This window comes from Sabethes cyaneus, chromosome 2 (assembly GCF_943734655.1).
Source record: "Sabethes cyaneus chromosome 2, idSabCyanKW18_F2, whole genome shotgun sequence".
NCBI classification, from domain to species: domain Eukaryota; kingdom Metazoa; phylum Arthropoda; class Insecta; order Diptera; family Culicidae; genus Sabethes; species Sabethes cyaneus.
This window is the reverse complement of record NC_071354.1, coordinates 143,363,522-143,389,578: the sequence shown is the minus strand read 5'-3', so window position 1 is coordinate 143,389,578 and position 26,057 is coordinate 143,363,522. Positions and strand designations below refer to the sequence as shown.

The 26,057-nt window shown below is 39.9% G+C and overlaps 2 protein-coding genes across 4 annotated transcripts; both read left to right on the top strand.

Moving 5' to 3' along the window:
- Nucleotides 1-2,905: 2,905 nt before the first annotated feature.
- On the top strand, nucleotides 2,906-4,850 carry LOC128734497 (uncharacterized). Of its 3 annotated transcripts, XR_008411980.1 has the most exons (4): nucleotides 2,906-3,094; nucleotides 3,279-3,342; nucleotides 3,552-4,097; nucleotides 4,650-4,759. XR_008411980.1 is itself a non-coding variant. In XM_053828727.1 (2 exons), the coding sequence occupies exons 1-2, from the start codon at nucleotides 3,059-3,061 to the stop codon at nucleotides 4,848-4,850; spliced, it is 237 nt and encodes a 78-aa protein (XP_053684702.1). In that variant the 5' UTR covers nucleotides 2,906-3,058. The 3 variants fall into 3 exon arrangements, 1 of the variants encoding a protein (XP_053684702.1); XR_008411979.1 differs by having other exon boundaries at nucleotides 3,279-4,097; XM_053828727.1 differs by lacking the exons at nucleotides 3,279-3,342; nucleotides 3,552-4,097 and having other exon boundaries at nucleotides 4,650-4,850.
- Nucleotides 4,851-4,938: 88 nt separating this feature from the next.
- LOC128734496 (probable RNA helicase armi) lies at nucleotides 4,939-24,322 on the top strand. The gene is made up of 4 exons (XM_053828726.1): nucleotides 4,939-5,128; nucleotides 20,813-21,045; nucleotides 21,109-22,123; nucleotides 22,180-24,322. The coding sequence occupies exons 1-4, from the start codon at nucleotides 4,939-4,941 to the stop codon at nucleotides 24,246-24,248; spliced, it is 3,507 nt and encodes a 1,168-aa protein (XP_053684701.1). The 3' UTR covers nucleotides 24,249-24,322.
- The last annotated feature ends 1,735 nt before the right edge of the window (nucleotides 24,323-26,057 follow it).

Sequence of the window (26,057 nt, the reverse complement as noted above, 5' to 3'; positions counted from 1 at the left end):
TCGCTGCTATGTAACTCCAGCACAAAGTAATATTGATAAAGGTACTTAACGAAGCTTAACATCAAAGTTGATCCCGTCCGAAAAAGAACTGCAATCAGAATTTATCGCAAAGGTCAGATTTTGTGCTCCGCCGTCTGTTTTTGTTGTATCTATCAAATGCATTACACTGACCACTTTTTTGACGTACCAGATTGGGGAATAACTTAACGTATTTAAAATTTATAGTCTGTAAACAAACGATTGTTCTTTTAGGTTAAAACTTAAAAATGAATAACTTACGTGTTATCTTTTTGCTAGTATTAACTGAGCCCCGCTTAGGCGCGTCCGGAAAAAATCGAACAAAAATCTGGCGACGAAAAACTTTTTCTGCCAGACATTCTGCCGGATTTCTGGCCGCCGTCACCCGTGAAAACTAGCAGAAATGCAACAACCGTTTCGGGCAGAAATTTCGCCTAACGGTTTTGTTTTGATTTTTCTGCCCGAGTTCTGTTCGATTTCTGCCAGTCATATCGAACAGAACCGGTGCAGGAACCGGTTCGGCTGATTTTCCTTTTTTTATTATTTTTCATTATTAAAGATAGAATGTCATCATACAAATTACGTTAAACCAAATTTATATTTATTTTTCTAGCTTTTTATTTACATTACAGCTTGAATTCGTTAATTGGGCCACGACTGCACTCCAGCTGATTCGCTAATTGGGCCGACTGACAGTTGTTAGAAATTTCTAAACTCGAAAATTGCATACAATTTTGACATTCAAGTTGTCACATAGCCCAATTAGCGAACACCCAATTAACGAACCGCCCAATTAACGAACCACCAATTAACGAAACTTTGCTGTATTATATTGTGCTTCCCGAGAAAATCTTTCGTTTTTCAGCTTTATATAGTTGTGCGCAAAGGTAAATCATGTATTATTGACAGTGTAAGCACGAGTAAGTTTTCTATGTTTATGCTCTTATTCTTTGCTTAGATAACATTCGTTTTGTTCTATTACGTACAGACTTACAAACAACACAGTCACAATGTTTTACGTTAACCGAAAATGATAAAATTTAAATGCTGATTGCGTTTGTAAAAAAATTGTGCATGTTTGAACGGGCAAACACGAAGCAAGCTACCCTAGCATTCAGCTGATGAGCGAGAGAGAAATATTGTTGCTTTTCTCATCACTCTTGCGTTGACAGTTTCTTACGAAATTTCGTGTGAGTGTAAAAGAGATACTTTGACTGCGAGCAACCAGAACAGAGCTGCGCGCAACTGTTAGGCGCACAACTAAACCTACGAAAGAAAAATTTTAGATAATAATCGCAATAAGCACACACACATAAAGCACATAAATGGCGCACAAAAGAACACCGGTACAGGAAACAATTTTCTGAAAAAAGGTCTGATTATAAATGTAGCACACTAAACAAAACAAACATTTTTATGATTAGTTATAGATGCAGATTGTTTGATTTGTTTGATTTGTAGCCACACAAGCTAAACGAACGAAAATTGAAGCTTTGCAAATATAAATTTGTAATTTTCTTACCTAGAATCGGAAACTGCAACGAGCAGCGCGTGTCATCTTTTGTCACTTGTTATGACATAAAGAAAATAGAGCGAAAAACGAAGAAGATGAACCGCCCAGGTAACCAATAAGCATTTCCAATGCAATTTAAAAGCAAGCCAATAAGCATTTAAGTTGCCTTAAATGCTACTTAAATGCTATTTTGGCAAAATATGCGGCTACTTTACTGCTAGCCCTCTTATAGTGCTGACAATGCTTATTTGCAGCTAGTTACCAACAAGAAGAATTTAAATAGAATTGTGGATGCCAATTTGCAACAGTTATGCAGTCAAAAAGCTGATAAACAACAACATGCAGTATAAAACGCCAGGGATGCTAATAAACGACTGATTTACTGCTTATTTTAATGCTTATTGGTTACCTGGGCGGTTCTGAATGTCAAATTCAGCCGGTGCCATATTGATTCTGTTCGATTTCTGCCAGTCATCCGACTTTTTCGTAAGCGGGGCGGAATCCAATTAACTCTAGAGTAAAAGTAAATATTCAGTTGGACAGATGAAGAGCTGCCAGTATCCGCAGTAAATGCAAGCAAAGGTTATTTTCTGCGTTTAAAACACATGTTTGCAATTTAGCATTTGGAACCATCAGGTTTTCGTTATTGCCTCCCCACTGCACCCCTCCTTGCTTGACAAGCATAGTTTCAGTGTATTTAGTAAGTACAGGATAATTATTATTAAAAACGAATTTGCGTAGGACTCGTTAAATTGCTATATTGTTGAATGTTTAATTTCTGTTACAAATGGTTACGCATCTTCTGGGGGGAGGGGGCTTTGAGCAATCATCGGCAAAGCGATAGAGCATACATATACAGCTGTAAAAGTTTCGTGTTACGGGTATGGGTGGGGTGTAAGGAACAATTGTTACAAGGGGATGGGGGGCTCGTAAAAAAGGCATTTTTGGCGTTACGTAATATTTAAACGTGTCCTTATTTTCATATTTTCGTATAGTTTTGTAGTATTTAGAGTGTAATCTACTTTCGCTTCGAAAACTTGCTCGAAAGCTTCGGCTTGGTTTCGAGCAATATTCGCGTTGACGGCATTAAACGATCTCTTGCACACTCATAAGAAATGCCCGTATGTACGTATAGGTGAAAATCTGCCAAAATGTTTCGATCTCTTGCGCTCTTTAAGAAATCCCTATTCCGGTATTCCGCTTCACCCCTACAGTAAACTTTTGGAGGTGGCAGCAGCTTACGTTCGTCAACGCGAATTCCGATTTTTGGATTACGATAAATATTTCTCAAAACATCTGGCATCTCTGCCAGTACGCATTCATTTCGCTTTCCTTTGCCGTTGCTGTCTACGGGCGTAAATGCTAATATTGCATATTTTTAAAATATGGATTTAACTTGTTAATTACGTTGCGAATCTTTCTTGTGCTTGGTTTGATGAATTTTACGCTTTACGTGCCCATTTCTGCATAATCAGTTGCAGTGTTTTCGGGAGCAGGTTGCAGCTATTTGGCTTCCCACGAGGAATTATGTCTGGCAGTGAACTAACCCCAAATGAATCGCTGGTAAGCTATATCTGCTGTGTTTAATAATGACGACAAAAGTAGTTAATTTTTGTTAAAGTTACATAACTAGCATTTTCTTGAAGAATTCCTCCCATACGACCGACTATATTACTAGCATTGAATCAATAACAAAAATTTGTCTGATTGATTTAATCTATGTTCATGTTTACTTATGTTTGTCAAGATTTTATTCTATTCGCGAGGGAGACCTGGCGTGATTTCTACTTGAGGTGAAGGCTGCTCTACTGGTAAGATCGGTCCATTTCAATATTTAACATACCGGTGGTAAGATTAGCTTGTAAGATTATGTTAGCATAGTTTATTTCGATGTGCAAAAACGTATAGGATATTGCACAAATTCGCTTAATGTCTCTTGATTAGTACCACAACGCCACTGCCTAGTTTCTACCACAACAGCAGTAATAATGATTCCTAATGCCATATTTTTTTTTCTAAGTTGAGCGCCGACGTCGTTTCAACATAAATGATAAAATCAAAGAACTTGGCACCTTGCTGCCACGTAACATGGAAGGATCCAGCAGTGACATTAGTGGAAAGGATGGTAGAGTGAACAAGGGGACGATCCTTAAAGGTACCGTCGACTACGTCAAAGAGTTGAAGCAAGAGGTTAGCGCTTTGAGGCGGAACGGTGACTTGCTGGTGGCGATAAAAAATGAAAATGTTATCCTGCAGCATAAGCTGGCGGTAATTTAGTTTTATTTGCATATAGATATTACCAAATAACCACAAGGTCCCATTGATTTCTGCCAAACGATTCAGAAGATTCTGCCAATTTCATACTTTATTGTTATATTGTATATCTAATCCAAGTTTAGAGATTTTCAGCTAATCCAAATGTAAGTAGCTGTTCCACTGTTTTGTTGGTAGTTGAACAAATGCTAACTAACTGCTACTTTGCTTTGCCTCTTCTATTTTGACAGAATGGTCGTAGGGAGGAATTCTGGGAACAATTGCCAGTATTATTGACAATGAATTGTTTTAGGTACTTGAAAGCCACATATCGTTTAAAAAACAAATCATTGATTTTTTTTCATCTACCTACCAATCATCTATGCAACATGTTAATTTCATACTGCATAACAGTATATTTTACTGTTCCATCGAACCAACTTTCGGCAAACAGTCTCATTACTAAATGCATTCATTCATGTTATACCCCGAAGCATATGTATAAACATAATGGGAGTAAATGGTAATGGTTTCTGGAATGGGTATAATTCCTTTTGTGACCTGTAGTCGAAAAAATAAAGGTTTATTTTAACAAAGTTCAGTTCAACTATTTACCCAAAAATATATAGGTACTGATAGTCACGTTGGCAGGCTTTTGTAATTAGTATCCATTATTAAAATTCCCAGATTAATATCAAGTTGACCCCCCCTAAATCCTATACTAAATATTTCATAATTCATTCTATTGTATTGAAATAAACCTACCGTATTATCGGGCTTCCATTATTTCTTCTTCATACGTGATATTATAGGAGACAATATAAAACTCAAACTTACCTATTTCTTTCTTTTTCTCAACTATTAGCCAAACGTCGACCAACAACCTACATCAAACAAACAGGGTATCGTGCGTGTTAAATTCTACCTCTATGCGGAAATGTGCGAAAACAATCTTCAACTAGAAAACCATGTCAAACGATTGCAAAACCTTCGTAAAGAATTAAACTACATCAAAGAAACCGATTGGCAGTATGAAACTATGGATAAATTTTTCGGTCAAAACTGAATTCAAATAGTGCGAAAAGAACATTGTCTATAGTGAGGATTATCCTAAAAGTGTTTTCTATACCAAGGCGAAATATACAATTGGAGCAATGTTTCGATTAGTTGGAAAGCTAGTATTTGATTTGGTCAGCACCATTGGAGGTTCAAAAGAAACAAAGGAAGAACAAATAAAACGATTAGAAGCACAATTGGAAGATGACAAGCAGGAAGAAGAAACCGAGAAGAAAAGTTTGGAAATTGTCCAAAAGAAGGAGCCAACAAATTGCTTTCAGCTAACAGGTGAGTAATATTTCATAGTCTAAGGCCCTAGTAAAAACGACTACGACGCGAAGCGACTTCGCTCTCATGCCGCTAAATCACAGTCGTACCTCGTACGTTCGTTGAGCTGCGCGTATAGCTACAGCAAGAGAAGTTGCGTCGGGTCTCAGGTCACTTCAACTCTGGCGGTGCCCTAATACGAAACAGCTCATGTACTATATTCCACACAGAGCTGAAATAAATGGCCAATACCTCATACTTTACAGTTACACTGAAAAAGTATCCAAAAAATGCAAACCAGTATTGTGCCTTGAAGCAATTTTACGTGTCCTATGCAAGTTCATATTTTAATAATAATTATCCAGTACCGTCAAACGGGGCTTCTTTTGACCTTTCCGGTATATTCGAACTTTCAAAATTATTAAAGTTATTCACCATTACGTTATTCACCATGGTAAATTTACTCATTAGTATCGCTAACATTTCAAATAGAAACGCGGGAGTAGCATACACCTGTTCCAAGAGCGAATTTGCTATCAGCTCCGGCCTGCCATACAGAATCTGAAGAGTTTGCAACGCCTGTTGCAAAAGGCAAGGATGTAGCAGAAGGCTTTTAACCGCCTCGCGCGCATTTCCTTGTAGGCAGCGTTGCAGCCTCATTGAATTTTCTGCTTCAGTGTAACCACACATTTCTGTCGAGTTCCTATAGCTTGTAATAAAAAGTGGCCAATCTGAAGGATTACCGCTGAACGTTGGCAGTTCTTTCGCAATTACTTGACGAGCTGACAATTGCTGAGCCGATGGTCCGGATTGCTGCCATACTGGTAGCGAAGAAACAATAGGCACCTGACATGAAGAAACCGTAACAGCTGTTTGGTGGTTTGCACTTGGAATAGGCTGAGTGCCGAACGAGCTTGGTCCAGCAGCAAAAGATGCAGATGCGATTGGTGGCTGGTAGCTATATAAAGGCGCAGCAGCAGAAAATACAGTGCTATTCGAAACTTGCGGAACGGTTTTGTTGCGTAAATCTGTTTCAATATGGTTATTGTACGTAATCGGTATCATATTCGAAACGGTGGACGACTGTGAGGCATACGGAACGGGCATATAGTTATAGTTGATCTTTTCCTGAATATCGTGAGTGTTATGCAGAGAGGACGGGTATAAGTGTGTATATTGAGTAGGTGTTTGTGACTGAATGTTATGCATTTTATTTGTCTGTACGTGTGGCACAAAATTTGTGTTCGGCACTAATTGTGTGTGGTACTGATCAAGAGTCAAGTCACCACCTACCTGCTGCTGACACGGAATTACCTGACCGTAGTTGATTCTTGGTTTCGGTGGTACTGGTGGCGGGGGAGGCTTTGACACTGCTGGGCATCGTGTAGAATACATTGGGCCAGGCTGCATTTGATGCTGTATTGCCGGTCCCAACATTTGCTGCTCTCTCGCTGAATATTCACCGGCCATTGGAAACCGGACGAACTGCCTTTGTGTCAGAAGCCTTTCCGGAGCTGCTTGCTGTTGCTCTCTGTTCGCTGACCCGAATGCAGTTGTTGTAGGCTGCACTTGCAGGAATTGCCCTGGTCGACGAATCGCCTGCTCCGGATGCACAAACTGCAGCTGCTGTTGTGTCGTCGTCGTCTGTGCCTGAATCGGCCAACGACCAAGCGGTTGGCTGCAGTCAGGGATTGTCTTGGGGAATTCCTCATGTTGGCGAGAGTGGACGTTGAGAGCGTGCTTGGGTTTTTCACCGAGGTGCTGCGACGATTCTGTTGGAAGCGCGTATGTAACCACTGGCGGTGGAACTGCTACTTCCATGGTGCTGCTTTGCATGGGAAAGGCTAAAGCGTTACTGAACACAATCGCAGGGTTTGAGGGAGGTACATTGAGAGATTGTTGCTTAATTTGTATCACTCGATCGGACGCTGAAGCTGAGATATGGTTAGCAGTTGATGTTTCTTGCATTGACGGGACAACAGTTGGGATAATATTTCCGGAAACCGTTTCCATTGTCTGAGCAGTGCTTAACCAATCTTTCACCTTCGAAATGCCACTTCTGCTAGTTCGGTGGCTTTTCTCGCTGTTACTGTCGATGTCATCCGGTAGCAACTCATGCATCACTCGGCTTTTCTTATCCAAATACTCCTTTTGAATAACCTCCATTTTCCTACGATCCGCTTCCTTTTGTTCCCTTTCCTTTTGGAGTGCCTCCAATCGGAGCTTTTCTTCCTTCTCTCGCAGAAGATTTTCATCCTCCACCTGCTTTTGATGAGTTTTCTCGGCTAATACTTTCTGCTCCTCCAGAAGCTGCAGGTCAAGCTGCACGCGTGCTGCTTTTGCACTGGATGACGTCGATCGCTTAGACCTGATACTTGTTGATGGGCCTCCCTTGGCCAACATACACGATTTACAATGAAAATCGCGTTGCGAAACAGACTCGTCCACACCAGCACAACGGAAGTGGTACCAATACAGACAGGTATCGCATTCAACCATATCTCCTGCAGAATCTGGTTTACTACAAGCATTGCAGTTTCGAGGAGACGGACTATTGAGGTTAGAACCATCACGCCGCATGGAGCGCGTCTCGACATTCGGTCTGCTAGTCATCTTTCTGGATGAATCTGTTCACTTTTCGCGTATCAGACTTTGGAGAATTACGTAGTATCCGATTAAAATCTTGAAGATTGTTGGGGCGGTTGCCACACAATTATCGATTCCCGAAAGCAAACGCGTTTTTGATGTTTACGTTAGCTTCAAGCTATAAATTTATTTATAGATTTAGTATTTAATTTGCATGGATTTTGTATGTTACTTACATTTTAGTTCGATATATGTATAATTTGTGTGTTGCCGCGATTTTAACTAGGATAACAAATTTAAGTTTAAGTTTTATTAACAAAATTCTAGTTACGTCTTCACTTGTCTCGTGTTACTAGTGATCTATCTAATTGTACTGAGTGGTAATGTAGTGTCAGTGTATAGAAGTTGTCGCTGTCCACTGTGTTACTGTTTGGTGTTACTTCCGTCCCTTACATTGGATTGCAAGGGTTGCCGGTTTTGCGGTGTTCGTCTCAACAATAGGATATTATAGGGATACAAGCTGACCCGACAAACTTTGTATTGCCACAAATTAATCTGTGTTGTACATAAATCATGAATCTCGGATGATCTTTGTCACAATCTCGAGTTTTGCAAGCCCCCCCGTGGGCGGCGCTTCCGACGGCGGGTCACCGGTAACACTCGCGACCGTCTCGTCCTGAATGATCTAGTGTTACTATAGATAGTTTTTGTGGTCTTGTTATTGACTAATGTTTTATGGAAGAGTCTCGAATTTCTCGAGTTCGATTAGTTTTAGAGTTTCGCAAAAATTTCTGTTTTATTTGTATGAGAGTCCATATCCCCCTACCACAGGGGTGAGAGGTCTCTAACTATCATAAAATAAATTCAAGACTCCACAATCTCCCACATGCCAAATTGGGTTCCATTTGCTTGATTAGTGCTCAAGTTATAAGGAAATTTGAATTTCATTTGTATGGGAGCCCCCCTCTTAAAAGGGGAAGGGGTCGTAATTCACCATAGAAAAAATTTCTGCCGTCTAAAACTCCCACATGCCAAATTTGGTTCCATTTGATTGATTAGTTCTCGAGATAAGAGGAAATTTGCATTTCATTTGTATGGAAGCCCACCCTCTTAAAAGGGAGATGGGCCATAACTCGCTTTCTAAGAGGAGAGGGGTCTTAATTCACCATAGAAAAAAATCTTGCCTCCAAAACCACTTACATGTCAAATTCGGTTCCATTTGCTGATTAGTTCTCGAGTTATGAGGAAATTTGTATTTCATTTGTGTAGAAGCACCCCCTCCTAAATTGGGGAGGGGTCCTAATTCACCATAGAAAAAATTCTTGCCTCCAAAAACCTTCACATGCCAAATTTGGTTCCATTTGCTTGATTAGTTCTCGAGTTATGAGGAAATTTGTATTTCGTTTGTATAGGAGCCCCCCCTCTTAAAGTGGGGAAGGGTCCTAATTCACCATAGAAAATATTTTTGCCCTTGAAAACTTTCAGATGCCAAATTTTGTTCCATTTGCTTGATTAGTTCTCGAGATATGAGGACATTTGTATTTCATTTGTATAGGATCCCCCCCTCCTAAAACGGGGAGGGGTCCCAATTCATCATAGAAAAAATTTTTGTCTCCAAAAATACCCACATGCCAAATTTGGTTCCATTTGCTTGATTAGTTCTCGAGTTATGAGGAAATTTGTATTTCTTTGGTACAGGAGCCCCCCTCTCAAAGTGGGTAGGGGTCCTAATTCACTATAGAAAATATTCTTGCCCTCAAAAACCTTCACATGTCAAATTTGGTTCCATTTGCTTGATTAGTTCTCGAGTTGTGAGGAAATTTGTATTTCATTTGTATGAAAGCTCCCCCTCTTATTTATTTATTTATTTATTTATTTATTGTCGCCAATCAATATTGTAGGCCATTTTGAGAAACACTTAATATTATCTTACAATCTAGCTTATTAAATTAATGTTAGGAATTATTACTGCGGAGTAAACTACCAAAGTATTGCTTAAGTTTTATTTTGGACATTGTGAAGTCAATATTGTTGCAATGTATATTGTAAACTGCCATCATTTGATTAATAGGTCCAAATTTTGCATAGTTCGTTCTATAATTGTTAATTGCAAATATTTGTCGTTGTCTCAAATGTCTTGTTGGCACATAAAAGTTTAATTTTGATAAGATTTCAGTTGAATCGATTTTATGCAAGACGATATTATTAATAAAAGATGCCATTGCAAATTCTCGCCGTTCCTTTAATGTTTGAATATCAATAAGCATGCATCTATCTTTATAAGACGGTAACGGGAATTGAGTCCAACCTATCCTACGCAGTGCATATAATAAAAATTGTTTTTGTACTGACTCTATTCTTTGTTCATGTGTGATTGTAAATGGAGACCATACTATACTGCAATATTCTAATATTGATCTAACATATGTAACGTATAATGTTTTAATAGTGTATGGGTCCTGAAAGTTATAGCAAAAACGTTTAATAAAGCCCAACATGTTATTAGCTCTGTTTATAATTGTATTATAATGATCAATGAACGTAAGCTTTGAGTCAAGGATAACCCCTAAATCTCTAACTCTATCGCACTTTTTCACATTCTGGTCACCTAAGGAAATTGACACATCAGGTTGGTTACGTTTTCTACTAAAAGAGATTAGATTACATTTTTGGACATTTAGTTGCAGTAAACTTTTGTTACACCATGTGTGGAATAGCAATATCTCATTTTTAAAAGTTTTCATATCTTCAGCATTTTTTATTTCTATAAAAAGTTTCATGTCATCGGCGTAAATCAATACTTTGAGCTTCTTAAGGATGAAGGATAAGTCGTTAACAAACAAAATAAAGAGTAGAGGTCCTAAATGAGAGCCTTGGGGGACACCTGACTTGGCATTAATAGGGTTTGATTGTTTTCCTCTGAACCTTACAATTAGTTCTCGGTTGGTCAAATATGATTCAAGCCACTTGAGGAGTTTGGGTTGGATTCCCGTCTTTTGCAATTTATAAAGAAGCAAAGGTATGTCAACGCGATCAAATGCTTTACTAAAATCAGTGTACAAGGCTTCAACGTGGTTACCGTTATCCATTGCATCTAGAGAATAACTAATGAATTCGAGTAGATTTGTAGTAGCCGAGCGGCCTTTATAAAAACCATGCTGCGCAGGTGTTATTCTATTTTTAATTTGGTCAAACATTTTAACATTTACTATTGCCTCAAAAAGTTTCGGGATGCAAGATATAAGTGCTATACCACGATAGTTGCGGATGTCCGCTTTTTTACCAGTCTTGAAAATAGGCACCAGAAAAGATTTTTTCCATACTAGTGGAAAAACTCCGGACTCCAATGACATATTGAAAAGCCAATATAATGGAGCAGTTAGTTCTGTAGCTAAAGTTTTCAAAAAAACTGGAGGAATTCCATCGGGTCCCGATCCTTTCGCTATATCTAAATGATTTAATGCATTTGAGATATCGTTTTTTTTTCTTTTTTTTTTTTTTTTCCTGTATGGACTCATCACTGCGACCAGTAAGTTAGATCTATTGTGATATCGCCCGGGTGTTTGTTGTATAACCCGCACTGCATTTATTTTAGCTATAGTCGCTATTGAGTGAGCGATATGCTTATTGAATTTCTTTTTTTTATGCGTGCTTGTGTGTAATTGGGTACCCTTCTTTCAATGCTTTACTCTACTTTATCCACCTCGTTCCACATGACAGCGCACAGTCCCCAATTATAGTCATCCCTGGCGTAGCAAACCAGTGCATTTTTACTACAAGGGTCTCATTTTTGCACTGTCAATAGGCCATATCGGGATAATATAGAAAACTCAGCATGAAGGAAGGGCGATGAGGGGCCTGAGAATAAACCCATGCTAAAGTCACTTTGACATCGAATGGCCTGATTCTACTAAGATTCGAACCCATGACCATTCGCTTGTCAAAGCAGACTCGGTAACCTTGCGGCTACAGAGCCCCCCTCGTAGATATCGTTCATATTGATTTGATTAACGCTGATGTCATTAAGAAATTCAGGAAAGTAATCAAAGTATTCAAGATCACGTTCTGCCTCTGGGTACGTTATGTAAACTTCTTGAAAAAAGTTAGCGAATAAGTTGCATATACCTGCTGAATCAGTACACTCATTACTGTCAAGGCACATTTTTGATGGGAAATTATCTGATTTTAATTTAGTCCTCACATAATTGTAGAAATTTTTTGGGCAAGATTTAATTTCATATTCCGTCTTAACATTGTACTCCTTAAATGCGGTATTTATAGCCAGATTAAGCTGATTGCATATATTTAAATAATTTTCCAAATTATCTGCAGTTTCGTGATCTTTGAAAATTTTGTGTGCCTTTTGCTTACGATTTTTTAAGTTTTTAATTTGCCTGTTGAACCATACTGGATCTTTGGTGAAAACTTGGCGTCTGCGTTTTTTAACTGGTACTTCTTCCATAATTATTTTAAACAATAGGTTGTAGAATGTTTTGGTGGCACTTTCGACGTTTTCGACGTTCAGTAAAATATTTTTCCAATCAATAACGTTTAATTTATCTCTAATGCTACCATAATTAGCTACTTGATAGTCAAAAAATTCCTCATACTCACAATCAAACGGCCTCTCATTACCATGTAGAAATACAGAATATTCGATTGCCGTGTGGAATGTTTCATTTCTCCATAGAGGCGCAAGTGATTCGCATACACAGAAATCTTCGCTAGTGTTTGTCAACAGAAAGTCTAGGTAACAGTTTTGTTTGTTTTTGACGTGATTGATTTGATTAAGCCCTAAACTTGCGATTTTGTCAAATATGAAATGTAGCGTTTCGTTTTCTCCAACCACTGGTAGCAAAATGCTTTCATTTTCCATGTCCGGAATAAAGTCAGCATTACGTTGATTAAAATCACCAAACATATGCACTTTCACTACAGGCGGTAAACAAGCTATAATTTCTTCGGCAATGGAGAAAAACTTATCATAAATATCTTTACGGGCATTGTTTGGAGGAAAATATACAGAAACAAATATATGAGTTTCGCCAGCTACTAGCACTTTTGCCCAAACGTGTTCAAAATCCTTAAATTTTCTTGTAGTGATTATTTCAGAGTTAAGTTTTGTAGAGACGGCTATTAGGACTCCACCACCTGATTTTTTTTCTGACATTTGATAATCTCGATCGTCTCTATAAACGTTGTAATTATTGCCAAAGACCTCTTCACTGATTACACTCTCATCCCAACTGGTTTCATTAGCTAGAATCACAGTATAAGAGGAACTTAAAATTTTGTTTTGGATTTCGTTGATTTTGGCCGCGCTTCTCATGCGGTTAAAATTTTGACAATATATTAACATTTCATAACTGGTATTTAAATTGGGAGAAGAACAAGATGTGTTTAGATTTGGGCCTACTATTATTGATTCAGATAAACTAGATGATACAAAACCTTCCTCTAGGGAGTGCGTCGAGTGCTCCGAAAACACGTGTGTCGACATGAACACGCGTCACATGATCCACCTGGAGGATGCCCTGGAGCCATCAGGTTGGAAGTGTGGGCCGGAAGAGATCGTTGTAGATTACCATTTACCGGATACGGGTTTAAAATTTCACCTCTTTGAAACTGTATTGATGGATGATAATTAGCTGGTGGCCTAGAAAACTGATCTTTTGCTGCTGCAAGAAGTACTCTATCAGGTGGAAGCCAGGTATTTTGATTCTGAGTCCTAGTATAGTTGAAATTACGGTTGCTGTTGTTGTTACGATTATTACGATTTGTGTTACGGTTGTTATTGGAGTAATAACTGTTGGATCTGAAGTTCACGTTGTTATTATTACTATTTCCGAGGTGATTGTTGTTGTTATTGTTGATATTACTGCGGTTGCTGTTGTAATTATTTTGCCTACGATTATTACGATTTGTGTTACGGTTATTATTGGAGTAATAACTGTTGGATCTGAAGTTCACGTTGTTATTATTACTATTTCCGCGGTGATTGTTGTTATTGTTGATATTTCTGCGGTTGTTGTTGTAATTGTTTTGCCTACGGTTGTTATTTACGTTATTATTGTGAGCGACGTTACGATTCCTTCGATTTCGCCTCCTTCTACTTCTAGCTTGCTCAGCTCTTCTTTCCTGCTCTAGACGACGTGATTCCTTTTGATCGTACTCAAGCCACGAGGCTTTCCATACCTTCTTGTTGCCCAAAACTCGCCATCCAGAATTGTCAACCATATTTTGATTTTCATCGCCCGCGTTTAATTCAGCATACAAACTTGGGCCCTCAGCCGGCGGCGTAGGCAAATGTACATTTCTTTTATGAGCCACTGCAAAATTTGTAGATAGTATCTTCAACTCATCGAGAATTTCCAGTCCTATTGTTGGGTAGTGCTGCATGGTTGAGTTAGCCGCCATATCAATCGTCACAGTAGAAAGTCTTTTAATTTCGTCATTGAGTTCCGACATCCCTGACGACATCGATTGCATCGAAGATACTACATCTTTATTCGATGTCTGCATTGCCAAATCGATCAATGACGTCAGGTGGTTTTTTATTCCACTGACTAGGCCAGTAGTAACAGCACTCCTATACGTCGTCAGCTCTTTTTTCACGTCACCGAGAAGCGCTTCAATACGATCCATCGCTTCGTGAATTATGTGCTCATTATTTTGCTGACTCGTGCGATGAACGACCTCGGTGTTTGTGTTTATATTTTCGCACAGCTGGGATTGTTGATTTACCAGCGCTTTGATATCAAAATTTAAAGTGATTAACGCTTGGCAAGTGTTGCAGCAAGGCAGGATATATGACAGCGGATCTATAATTTTTTTTTCTCTTCTTCGTAACGAACCGCGCTGAACCGAAACACCTACGCATGCTGCATGAAAGCCACGATTACAGCCAATGCAAACCCACAAAACTTCTTCAGTGGTTGAATCTGATTGGCAAATTTCACAGATCATTGTCACTTCACTTCACTTGACTTCACAATCAAATTAAATAGGTTCAAATTTATTACGCAAGTCTGTGTTATCCAAACTTAAACCTTAAGCACGGTGAACGTTCGCGACGGTTATTAAAACAAATAAACTAAAACACGACAGACCGGGAGTGAATTTAAAATGCAACCGTACTGCTTGGCGAATCGAATTAAAGGGGAGAGGAGTCATAATTCCCCTTCTAAAGAGGGGAGAGGTCCCAATTTACCATTGAATAAATTCTTGTCACCAAAAACACCCACATGCCAAATTTTGTTCTATTTGCTTGATTAATTCTCGAGTTATGCAGATATTTGTGTTTCATTTGTATGGGAGCCACCCCTTTTAGTGGGGGGAGGGGTCTCTAACCATCACTAAAACCTTTCCTGGGCCCAAAAACCTCTACATGCAAATTTTCACGCCGATTGGTTCAGTAGTTTTCGATTCTATAAGGAACATACGGACAGACAGACAGACAGAAATCCTTTTTTATAGGTATAGATAACATTGCTGTTTTCGTTTTTTCGTAGAATAACAAGCAAAATAACCGTCTTTATGTAACTGATGGGGCTACTTTGGACGTGCCTCTTATATTATTCTTTTCAGTCAATAAAATTTGTTGTTTTACCAATAATTGATAACAAATGATCAACCAGTTAATTTTATTATATGTTTAAGGTGAATATAACAGGAATTTACGAATTAGAATTGCATTTTCTCTGCCTTTTGCCGACGACGTTGCGATTCTTTAGGACATGCTCTGTAATGTCATCAGGAGTAACACCTTCACCAGGAAAAATCTTTAGTTTCTTCTTTCGTTTGTTTTCTTTCTCATGGCCGGATTTATTTTCTCGTTGTTGAACCAGGAATGCTTTAGGTGAATCATCAACGAGCCTTGTGTCAACATTTATTGAGGGTAGACGACTGAGAACTTGATTTTTATCCAACGGATGAATACCACAAGCACGAAAACCGGACTACCTACTTCAAAATTTGTTTTTGACGATCTGCGATTCTCTGTAGAAGTTTATTCAATAGACTGGAAAATTTGTCCTTGGGTATAGTTGGTTTCTTGGCGCCTTCACGGGAATTATGCCAACGTGACAAAATTTTCCGCCATTCGCGTTTTAGAGGACCGAAAAAGGCAACATCTAATGGTTGCGGTTAATGCGTTGCATTTGGAGGTAAGCATATGAACTTAATTTGTTCTTGGCACTTTTTGATAACAGCAGGGTTAAGGTGAGATGACATTATCTGCTATAAGTGCTATTGGTCGACTAAAGTGTCGAACAGAAGTCAGAAACAACATATTGAACCAATCTTCGAAAACATGTAGTTCATCAAACCAACCAGAAGATGTACGATTGAAACATGCTCCTTTAGGTCCATTTTGGGTCCATGAATTCCGCAGGCATTCCGATTTAAATACAATGCATGGAAGATTCAAATTTCCAGCGTCCGATTCTCTCTAATGAGGAAACTTAACTGAAAAAATATTTAATTGGTCATTAGTGATCGTGTTGCCACCCCGGCGTAAAATATATATTTATTCATTTCTCTCTTGGTCCAGGGATAGTAAGCAAACCTCTGTCACCGTCCGAGTGTATTCTCCTCGTGCATTCGTGTATTGTAGGATATAAAACTGCAATCCTCTCTAAGGACCATTGTTGTGGAGGCATACTTCGTTCTATAATCAGAACTAAGGCATTCTCTTGGTTTACATCTGCCTCCCAGATGCCACCGGAGCGTGGACTACGTAACGAAATGAACGAATTACCTACAAATTGTCGAAATAACAAATGGCATAATAGATCTAATGGCCGAGTGGACAATATATTAAAATTACTACTCTGGTCTATGGTCTTCTATAACATCTGGTCAAAAGACTACTTTTGGTCCATAAATGCTCCAGATGCTGCCCTTACTCACTGTCGCTCATTCGGACTTAACTGACGGATATCCTTCAAAGTTAAAATTACCTACTTAAGTGGCTTGCCGTTCTAAGACAAAGCCTGTTGAACAAGGTTTCTCCAATTGACTCGGTTGTGGGCTACCGCTCTCCAATTCCTCGGACACCGAGCACTCCACCTGGTCTAACCATCTTGCTCGCTGGTCGTCTTGTTCCTATCGGATTTGAAACAAACACTATCTTTGCAGGGTAGTTGTTCGGGATTCTAGCAACATGCCCTACCCATCGTCCAGCTTTAGCCACCTTTTGGATACTGGGTTCGCCATAGAGCTGTGCGAGTTCATGGATCGTTTTTAGCATTCGTCGTTCGAAAACTCGCAAGTCCTCCTCGAGCATTGTCCATGTTTCATGTCGGTAGAGAACAAACGGTCTAATAAGCGTTTTGTCAGGGTGCACTTTGGGGACTTACACTGCTTGACCGCAATTGCTTATGCAGTCCATAGTAAGCACGACTTCCGCGATAAGACGCCTCCGAATCTCACGGCTGGTATCTTTGTTCGCCGTTACCAGTGAGCCAAATTAGACTAATTTGTCGACTACTCAAACTCAACACCGCACGCTATGTCTGAAGGGTGCGATTATGCAACTTTAATGTACATAAAATTTTCTTTCACAACGTGTTAGAACACGTCTTCACGATTCAGAATATGCTAATTTTAAAAAAATCCATCGGGAAAAAATTGAAAAAAGTCAATTTGAATATTTTAGCTGTAATCAACCGGGTACAGGTGTATGGATTTGCTATATAAACAAATAACAAATGACATGGTTTTGTAAAAAGATAGGATTTTAGATTATGACAAGAAATCGACAGTTTGCCACATCACTCGGTTTTGTTTAAGATCAAAGATGGCCGCAACATAATTTGTAAGCACTATCTTTCTTCTTTACAAAACTATTTTTTGGGAATGGTTAGGAAAGAGTGGAAAGGTAAGGGGGGAGGGAGGTAATTGGTAGCTACGTATAACAAGTTATCGTTGTGACTCCTACCTTTTGTCCAAAGCTGGAAAATGAATGGGTCGAACCAAACTTTCCACTCTTTCCCCTCCGTTCCCAAAAAATTTTCATTACTTTTCCCTACCGCTTTAACCTTTTAAGCTTTCAAAAAATACAAAAGCTAGGATCTTATTGTTGTCATTGCATGGAAACATGTACAAGGTTTTTGTAATCATGTCATGGTTTGGATGGTTTGGGTTGCAAACCAATATTATTCGAAAAAACTAATATAGGTTACAATGCATCGTTTTTATTAGATACTCACTAATATACCTTCCGACTACTATCAAAATTGTTGTAATCAGTTGATCGATTCAAAAGTTTTTGGGTAGTTTTTCATTTCGGCGTATCTGACAATGAGAGATTCTCTTCGTGTCTCCTCTCTTCCGTTTTATACGGCGAAACTAAAGCATTGAAAAGAAATTTTCAAAACATTTAGTTAGCCAGTGATTCCGGCAACCGATTCGTGCAAAGCTGATATGCTAAAATGCGTTAGTATCGCCGTAAAAAGCGGTAGAGAGGGGACACGAAGAAAATCTCTCATTGTCAGATTCGTTGAAATGAAAAAGTATCCGAGAGTTAAGTATTTAAGAGAATGTGTTATGACACAGATGATGATTTTAGTACCACCCTAAGTGGTATAAAATTTTCATAAAAAGAACAAATCCACAAAGTTTGATCAACATGGGAGTACTTTTACTCGTGGAATTACTAGTGCGTACACCTGTACCCGGTTGATTACAGCTAAAATATACAGCTAAATTGACTTTTTTCAATTTTTTCCCGATGGATTTTTTTAAAATTAGCATATTCTGAATCGTGAAGATCTGTACTAACACGTTGTGAAAGAAAATTTTATGTACATCAAAGTTGCATAATCGCACCCTTCAGACATAGCGTGCACCGTCGATCAATTCACAGTTGTCCAAAGGGCGACAATTTTTTATAGATCGGGCAAATACCACTCCTCCGGTAGTTGTTCCGTATCCCAAATTCTAACAATTTGCCGGTGCATACAAACGGCCAGCTTTTCTGGTCCCATTTTAATGAGCTCCGCTCCGATACCATTTTTCCCAGCTGACTTGTTCTTTATCTGCATGATGGCCTCCTTAACTTTGCCTACCGTTGGGGCTGGCACCTCTTCCCCGTTTGTTGCACCGTCAAAATCGCTTTCCCCGCCGTCATGGTTCTCCGCATGGACGCCATTCAGGTGTTCGTCAAAGTGCTGCTTCCGCTTATCGGTCATCTCACGATCGTCCGTAAGAATACTGCCATTCTTATCCCGACACATTTCGGCTTGTAGCACAAAGCCTTTGCGGGATCCGTTCCATTGCTGCTAAAACGCGTTTCCTAAGAACGACGGAGCCACACCAACTCTGCATATTCCTGCACTTCCAGGCAGCGCTTTTTCTCCCGGAAGAATTCATTTCGCTGCTTCTTCTTTAGTTTGTGTCTTTCCACATTCCGACGCTTGGCGCTGCGCATTTTGGCCGCCCATACGGCGGTCTACTCATCCATCACCCTCCTACAATCATCGTCAAAACAATCGTGCCGTTGATTCCGTGCCACATGCCCGATGGAGCTCTTCGCTACACTGCTGATGGCTGTTTTGATGGTGTTCCAGCAGTTCTCGAGAGAGGCTGTGTCCAGCTCGTCCTCTTCCGGCAGCGCAGCGTCGAGGGAATGCGCGTAGTTTGCGGCGACGTCTGGCTGCTTCAGCCGCGCTGGAAGAAGGTACGGTACGTAGGTACGGAAGAAGGCCGTACGTAGGGCCATGTCTATGTTCTTCGACTTCGGCAAAGTCGTTAAGTCTTAAACCCATTTCATCAGTCAGCTGGTGTGCGCTGAACCCTCCAATCACCGGTTTGCATTTCCCTCCCGGCCGACCTGAGGAATGAAATCCCCGATGACGATCTTGATATCATGTTTTGAGCAACGGTCGTATTCACTTCGCGTAGAATTCATTCTTGTCGTCATCGGTGCTTCTGAGGTGAGTTCTGTGCACGTTGATGCTTAAATTGAAGAACCGGTCTTTGATTCTCAACCTGCACATTCGAGGATTGATTAGCCATCACCCAACCATCCGCATCTCGCCCATCACTATGAAAGCTCTAGTTTGTTGCCGCAGCTCTGGTATGTCCTTCTCTGAGCTATGTACTGTTGAGTCCTTCCAGTACACCTCCTGCAGCGCTACGACATCGAACTTGTGGCTCTTCAATACGTCGGAGAGCACTCGAGTGCTCCCTTGGAAGTTGAGAGATCGGCAGTTTCACGTCCCGAGTTTCCAATCCGTAGTCCTTTTTCGTTGCGTGACTCTATTCCGATTGTTCCAGTCCGAATTTCCTTATTCTTCGTTTCGTACTTTAGTTTTTTCGTGGTGGCGGCTTGCAGAACCTGCTACACCAATCCTACGTTTCGTCGGAAGACCAAAGAAGGTCGAAAGAGTCCTTCTTCTCTGTCGACATACGACCTTGGCTTCCACAGGGATTGGTTACCCGATCTCCACCAAATTTGCTCATATCCCGGTTGGTACCACGAAGAGCTAGGGATAGGAGTTGCTTGCTGAATAAGACGCTGTGTATTTCAAAATTCGGCTAATTGTTATTCGGTCATTCGGTACCAGCCCAGATGAACAGCCAGTCAACTGCTTGGTTTTTTCCATCATTTCATAGTCTTTCAGGGACAAAAATTTTACGATAATGATTCACGATTTTAAATGCATAACGTCTACAGTTTTGTTGCAAATCTCACTAAGTTTCCTCATGTGCTAGGTTTTTCATCAACCAGTTGTGGTAAGAAGAATAGGTTCTCAATGTGCTCATCGATATGCTTCAAAAAGCGGCGTTATAGCCATTGTTCTTTAGTAAATCTTGGTCAATAATTCTTACCACCTGGCCAACGAAACGAGACGATTTTGTTGATGACATAAGCTAATTGCCGGTTGTCCTGCTGGTATCGACCCATGACTGTAATAAACATTGATTTAAAAGAATAGTTCGCATTTTTTACTCCATCTCCGCTTATCTTTCTATATGTAGGTATACTATAGCGTCTTATGGGTCTGCTTATTTTATTATTGCAACCAGAGTTGGTACGGTCGATTTTCTTAGATTTTTTATTCTAACAATATTTATGGCCGATCATTGATATCAGATAACTATTCGTATTTATAGGAACTATCACCAAGATTGAAGCCAACTACATTATCATAGATGACAACTTGTATGTAGACAAAAAAGTATTGGAGACATGCCCATTTCAACACCAGCTGGAACCGGGCGTCCGAGTTTCATATCTGGGCTACCGAGCGACCGATGACGAACCGACCAAAGTAATCAAACTTGATTCTCTACTTGGTGAGGTTTGGGGAAATAACAAGGATATACTACAAACGCAGGAAGAAGAAGTAATTCAAATTGCTATATTGAGTAGATAATATAGGTAGCATTATTAATTGTATTTTTTATAGCAAGTTGAAGTGCACGAAATAGATGCTACATATTTCAACTACAACCAGCGCAGTGAACAAGGAACGGTATCTGCAAAGCGTCTAGGATTGTTAACTGTTGAAATCGACCAGGGAACGCACTCGATCGACATGGATAACTTAACTATGACATTCATTCCGGAGGTTGGCGATTTCGTTGTTCTGGACTGCATGGTGCAAATCGATGAAAGCTACTTCGACACCCGTGGAAACATTCTCGAAGTGCGTGGAATTACACCTTCCCGGCTAGTTCAAGGAACCGGATACGTGATGAAAGCTGATAATGAAGGAGGGGAAATTAGAACTGAAGATGGTACTTACACCTACCTTGCTGATATTTGTGAATCAGGGCAATTACCGAATCAAGGTGATAAAGTTGTATTCGAAGCAGTAGAAAATATTGCGCTAAACTACCGTTGCACAAAGATTCTGATCGAAGCTGCTGCGGTTCGGCCTGCTGAAACGAATAAAGAAGAAACCAAATCCAAATTCGACGATGAATTCTTTCTCGACAAGCGAGGCATCAAAATTACTGATGATATTGTTGTTAAGCTGAAGGAGCTTCATGAAACCCAGAAGATTGATGTTCTTATAAGTAACGAAAGTGACCGACCTCATCGTATCAACCGTTCTTCGTTTATGTCAAACAAGCAAACTTCCCAGATGCGCTTATTGAGCCCAAAAGTGGTTGATATTATTGCGCTTAAACCGGGCGATACGACTAAGTACTTGTTTGAAATCACCGGTAACAATTATGGAGTAAGCAAAGAAGTTTTCATGTGGTCTTTCGCAGGCTTCAAAATTGCTAGGTATTTCACCATAATTGTAGGTGATGCCGATAGTATTCAGGTTCAAAAAGCCAATGAAGGTACCACTGCTGCACGCACTGCTGCTGGTGGACATAGACTTGCAGCATGGAACATATACAAACGCGGTGGTGAAGTAACGCCTGGTCAAAAAATTAGTAAACGTGCCAACTTTATCGATATTAAAATAGGTCAATATCAGCAACAAAACTTTAATTGCATAGTATAATTGATTTTTTTCTTTCAGGTGGCTATCACGTTCCTGATGACCTCAAGCAAATTCTTCTGAATCCTGCCTCGAACCGAAATCAAATTGACGAAGAACTGGATAGAACACAACGTTGCCTACAGCGGCCACTGTGCGTCGATACCTATCGCGCATTATTTAAAACATTCCTGTGGATGGAGGATGTGCAGTGCGAGATTTCCATTACCAGATTCAATATGGACCGCGCACATTTCACTCGTGAAGATAGCTATCTGGCCTTGAGAATCGAGAACGTTGGCGAAGCGAGACCATCACTGATTCCGGGAGATAGATTAATTGCAACAACTCCCTGGATCAGCCAAAATGAGGTAGGCAACGGAGCATTCATCCACAAAGTAATGAAACACAAGGTCCTGGTAAAGTTCAGCGAACATTTCCACGAAAAATACAATGGAGAAGATTACAAGTTAATCTTCCAGCCCACGAGAGGTGCGTTCCAGAAACAACATCATGCCATAATGTGCGTTACAAGTGCATTGGGAACCGACTATCTATTTCCCACAAAAACTAATATTCGTGAACCATGGATCGATTTGAAACTCAATGAGAAAGGCAATTTAGCGACCACGGAATTCAACAACGAATTTGAGTGGTTTAATCCATTATTGAATGAAATTCAGAAAGATGCTATAAAAAATATCCTGCGAGCCGAAGCGCGACCACTGCCGTATGTTATATTTGGTCCGCCAGGAACAGGTAAAACAATGACCATTATAGAATTAATCCACCAAATCGTAAAATTGTCAGCCGACAGCCGAATCATGGTAGGAACACCTTCGAATAGCTCAGCCAATTTGATCACCGAACGATTAATAGAAAGTAAAGTGCTGCGTCCAGGTGAATTTATTCGGATTGTTGGGCTAAACTATGTGGAGCAGGAGTTGGTTCCCGAACATCTGGCACCATATTGCGGAACAGTTGATATTGCTTCTGAGCGAACGGTTAAGGATGAAGTTATCATTACAGAATCTGGGCTAAAACACAAGCTACAACTGAAACACTTGGGACGCCATCGGATAACTATCGGTACATGTGTTACTCTTGGTACAATGATGCAAATTCGTTTCCCAAGGAATCACTTCACGCACGTTATCATAGATGAAGCAGGACAGTGCCTGGAGACAGAAACGCTGATTCCGATGACATTCATTAATAAGTCTTGTGGCACGGTTGTTTTAGCGGGTGATCCAATGCAGCTTGGTCCAGTGGTTATGAGTCCTCATGCCGCAGATCGTGGCTTCAATACATCTTTATTAGTTCGCTTAATGGAAACTCCACTTTATAAATCAGACAAAATTCGATTTCCCGACACTGGCGGATTCAATCCTAGGCTGGTGACTAAACTACGGTATAATTACAGATCAGTACCCTGTATCTTAGATCTCTATAGCGAACTGTTCTATGAATCTTCGCTTGTATCATGTATCGCTGCCGAAGGCAGCATCGAAGCACAGTTCCTTGAAACAATCTACGACATTCTACCAGTCAAATCTACTCAACGTCCTCATTACGGATTTGTGTTCTGGGGCGTCAATGGTGTGAACAAACAAACTCCGGAAAGTCCCTCTTGGTTCAATCCGGCGGAAGCTAAAAGCGTTTTTAATTTTCTTCTCAAACTGTACAAAAAGGGTGTTCGACCGGAAGACATTGGTGTCATAACACCCTACCAACAACAAGTAAAAACAATTCGCCGCATTTTAGATGAAAGCAACCTTCAGCGGCCGAAGATCGGAAGTGTTGAAGAATTCCAGGGACAGGAACGAATGGTTATCCTCATCTCAACGGTTCGAACTTCAAAGTCGCAATTGCTGAGCGACCAACAACACGCTCTAGGGTTTGTTGCTAGTCCAAAGCGACTAAACGTGGCTATTTCTCGTGCCAAGGCGTTACTTGTAATTTTTGGCAGTCCACATTTGCTCTCGGCTGATAAACAATGGCTTAAGTTGCTACATAAGGCGATTAATAACGACACTTATTGCGGGTGTGAACTTCCAGACCACATCGTTCCAACAATCGGCACAAACGGGCACCATATTGATGAATCATAGTTTTTTTATTCAAATAAAACGGAAAATATCTACATGTATTGATTTTTATTTTAAAAATATATGCATTAATTGATTTAAGGTCATTTCATATATTCTGATTATTGAGAGAAATTCCCTGTAAAAAGTGTATACCGGCAGCTGAAGGTCATTTAAAGTGTTTTTATCTTCTAACGGCAGGGTGGCAACTACCTGGAAAAACCTGGAAAACCTGGAATTATCAGGGAATTTGAAATTACCTGGAATAATCAGGGAATTTTTAACAAAATCAGGGAATTTTTCAAACAACCCAATGATCGATTCATTCCAACCCAATGATTGAGTAGTCAAGAACAATTAGAAATAGATAAAGAAGTACGGCACACAAACGATAGATTGGGTTATTGATAATTAGCTATGTGTTTTGCAAAGGGCCTTATTCTGCGAGGCAAGTGAAGTGATATAACAAATTTAGTTTGCACTCACTTTGCGCGGCGTTAGTCAAGTCGAATCGAATGACATTGAAGTTTCAGGACGGACATTTTGCGGCATGTGACACAATTCGCAGAACATCGAAGTGAATGCCAGTGGCATCGCAGCAAAATTCGGTTTTCGAGAAAAATGTTGGAGAAATTCCACTGACTCACGGCAGTACATAACTGTTGTACTGTTGTAACAAGTTGTAACCGAAAGGCGGGTGTAGCAACCCTACCTTCCACGTTACGAATTTATGGCTCTATCTTGGACCCGGAAGTGTAAATCGCGAAAAATCCATGCAAAGTGAAATAAGCCGCGTTGGTCAGAAAGTAGAACAGCCACCAGTGGTAAAGCGAAATTAAAAAATTGCTCAATTAAACTGCTTTTTTGCATGGCTTATGGCTCGAAGAACGAAAATTAAACATACGAACATTTCCACGTGACTGGCAGGAAAAGCACCACGGCAATGGGCACTAAAACTCCGCTTGCGTCTGAGTTTCTTATTCTTATTCTTATTAATACCAACACAGCCACAATAAAGGATTCCTGGAAATAATTTTAATTATTTCTACTCATAGAAATATCTTAAATTATTTTCTTGTCTGTATTGACATTTGTAATATAGCTGAGATATATTATAAATGTTAAAACGGCCAGGCCAACTGTGAAGTATTACCGCAAAGACGATCGTATAAAATGAATCTTGTGTGAATAAATTATTCATACACAGATGCATTTCCAAATCAACAGGGGAAGAAGAAACGGGGACGTCTCGTACCAACCGCTTCTGATTATTTGTAATATAATTTTCGTTGGCTAGTTAGCTAGTAAAGTTTATATAATACTCCGGACCCTCGGGGATGGGACATGAACATTTCCTTACTTGCCCTTGGTTAAAACCTAGGTTATAGCGCCTTTATTCGCTCAAAAAAACTCCGCTTGCGTCTGAGTTTGCGAATAAACTTGCGCGGGAAAAAGAACAGATGAGGAACTCACGGGAGGAGTGTAATTTGCTGGTCGGCAGAATAAGAGAAAGTGATTGAAGAATTCGCCTAGGGAAATAGAGTAGGTGAGGAAATTTTTCTCAATACCTCGTAGATTGATAAACAATTCAAATGTCAATGATTGTAACACATTTTCAGTTAAAATTATATCGCAATATGAAACCTAAAATTTTATTTAACACCGGGAAAAACATGGAAAAATTAGGGAATTTGGTTTTTCGTATCCAGTTGCCACCCTGAACGGGCTCGTCCTTCCGCCATCTCCTACTGAAGACACCCCATCCATACCATGCACGGTGAAAGAGCGGTGGTTGGTCTGTTATCAAAACAAGCGTGATTTACGTACCAAGAT

Excerpts from the sequence above, each read along its gene's own strand:
- LOC128734497 (XM_053828727.1), top strand. The coding sequence starts at position 3,059 with ATGTCTGGCAGTGAACTAACCCCAAATGAATCGCTG. Across the intron at positions 3,095-4,649 it reads TAACCCCAAATGAATCGCTG|CCAAACGTCGACCAACAACC; the intron begins GTAAGCTATATC and ends CTCAACTATTAG.
- LOC128734496 (XM_053828726.1), top strand. The coding sequence starts at position 4,939 with ATGTTTCGATTAGTTGGAAAGCTAGTATTTGATTTGGTCAGCACCATT. Across the intron at positions 5,129-20,812 it reads AAATTGCTTTCAGCTAACAG|GAACTATCACCAAGATTGAA; the intron begins GTGAGTAATATT and ends TCGTATTTATAG. Across the intron at positions 22,124-22,179 it reads CTTTATCGATATTAAAATAG|GTGGCTATCACGTTCCTGAT; the intron begins GTCAATATCAGC and ends TTTTTCTTTCAG.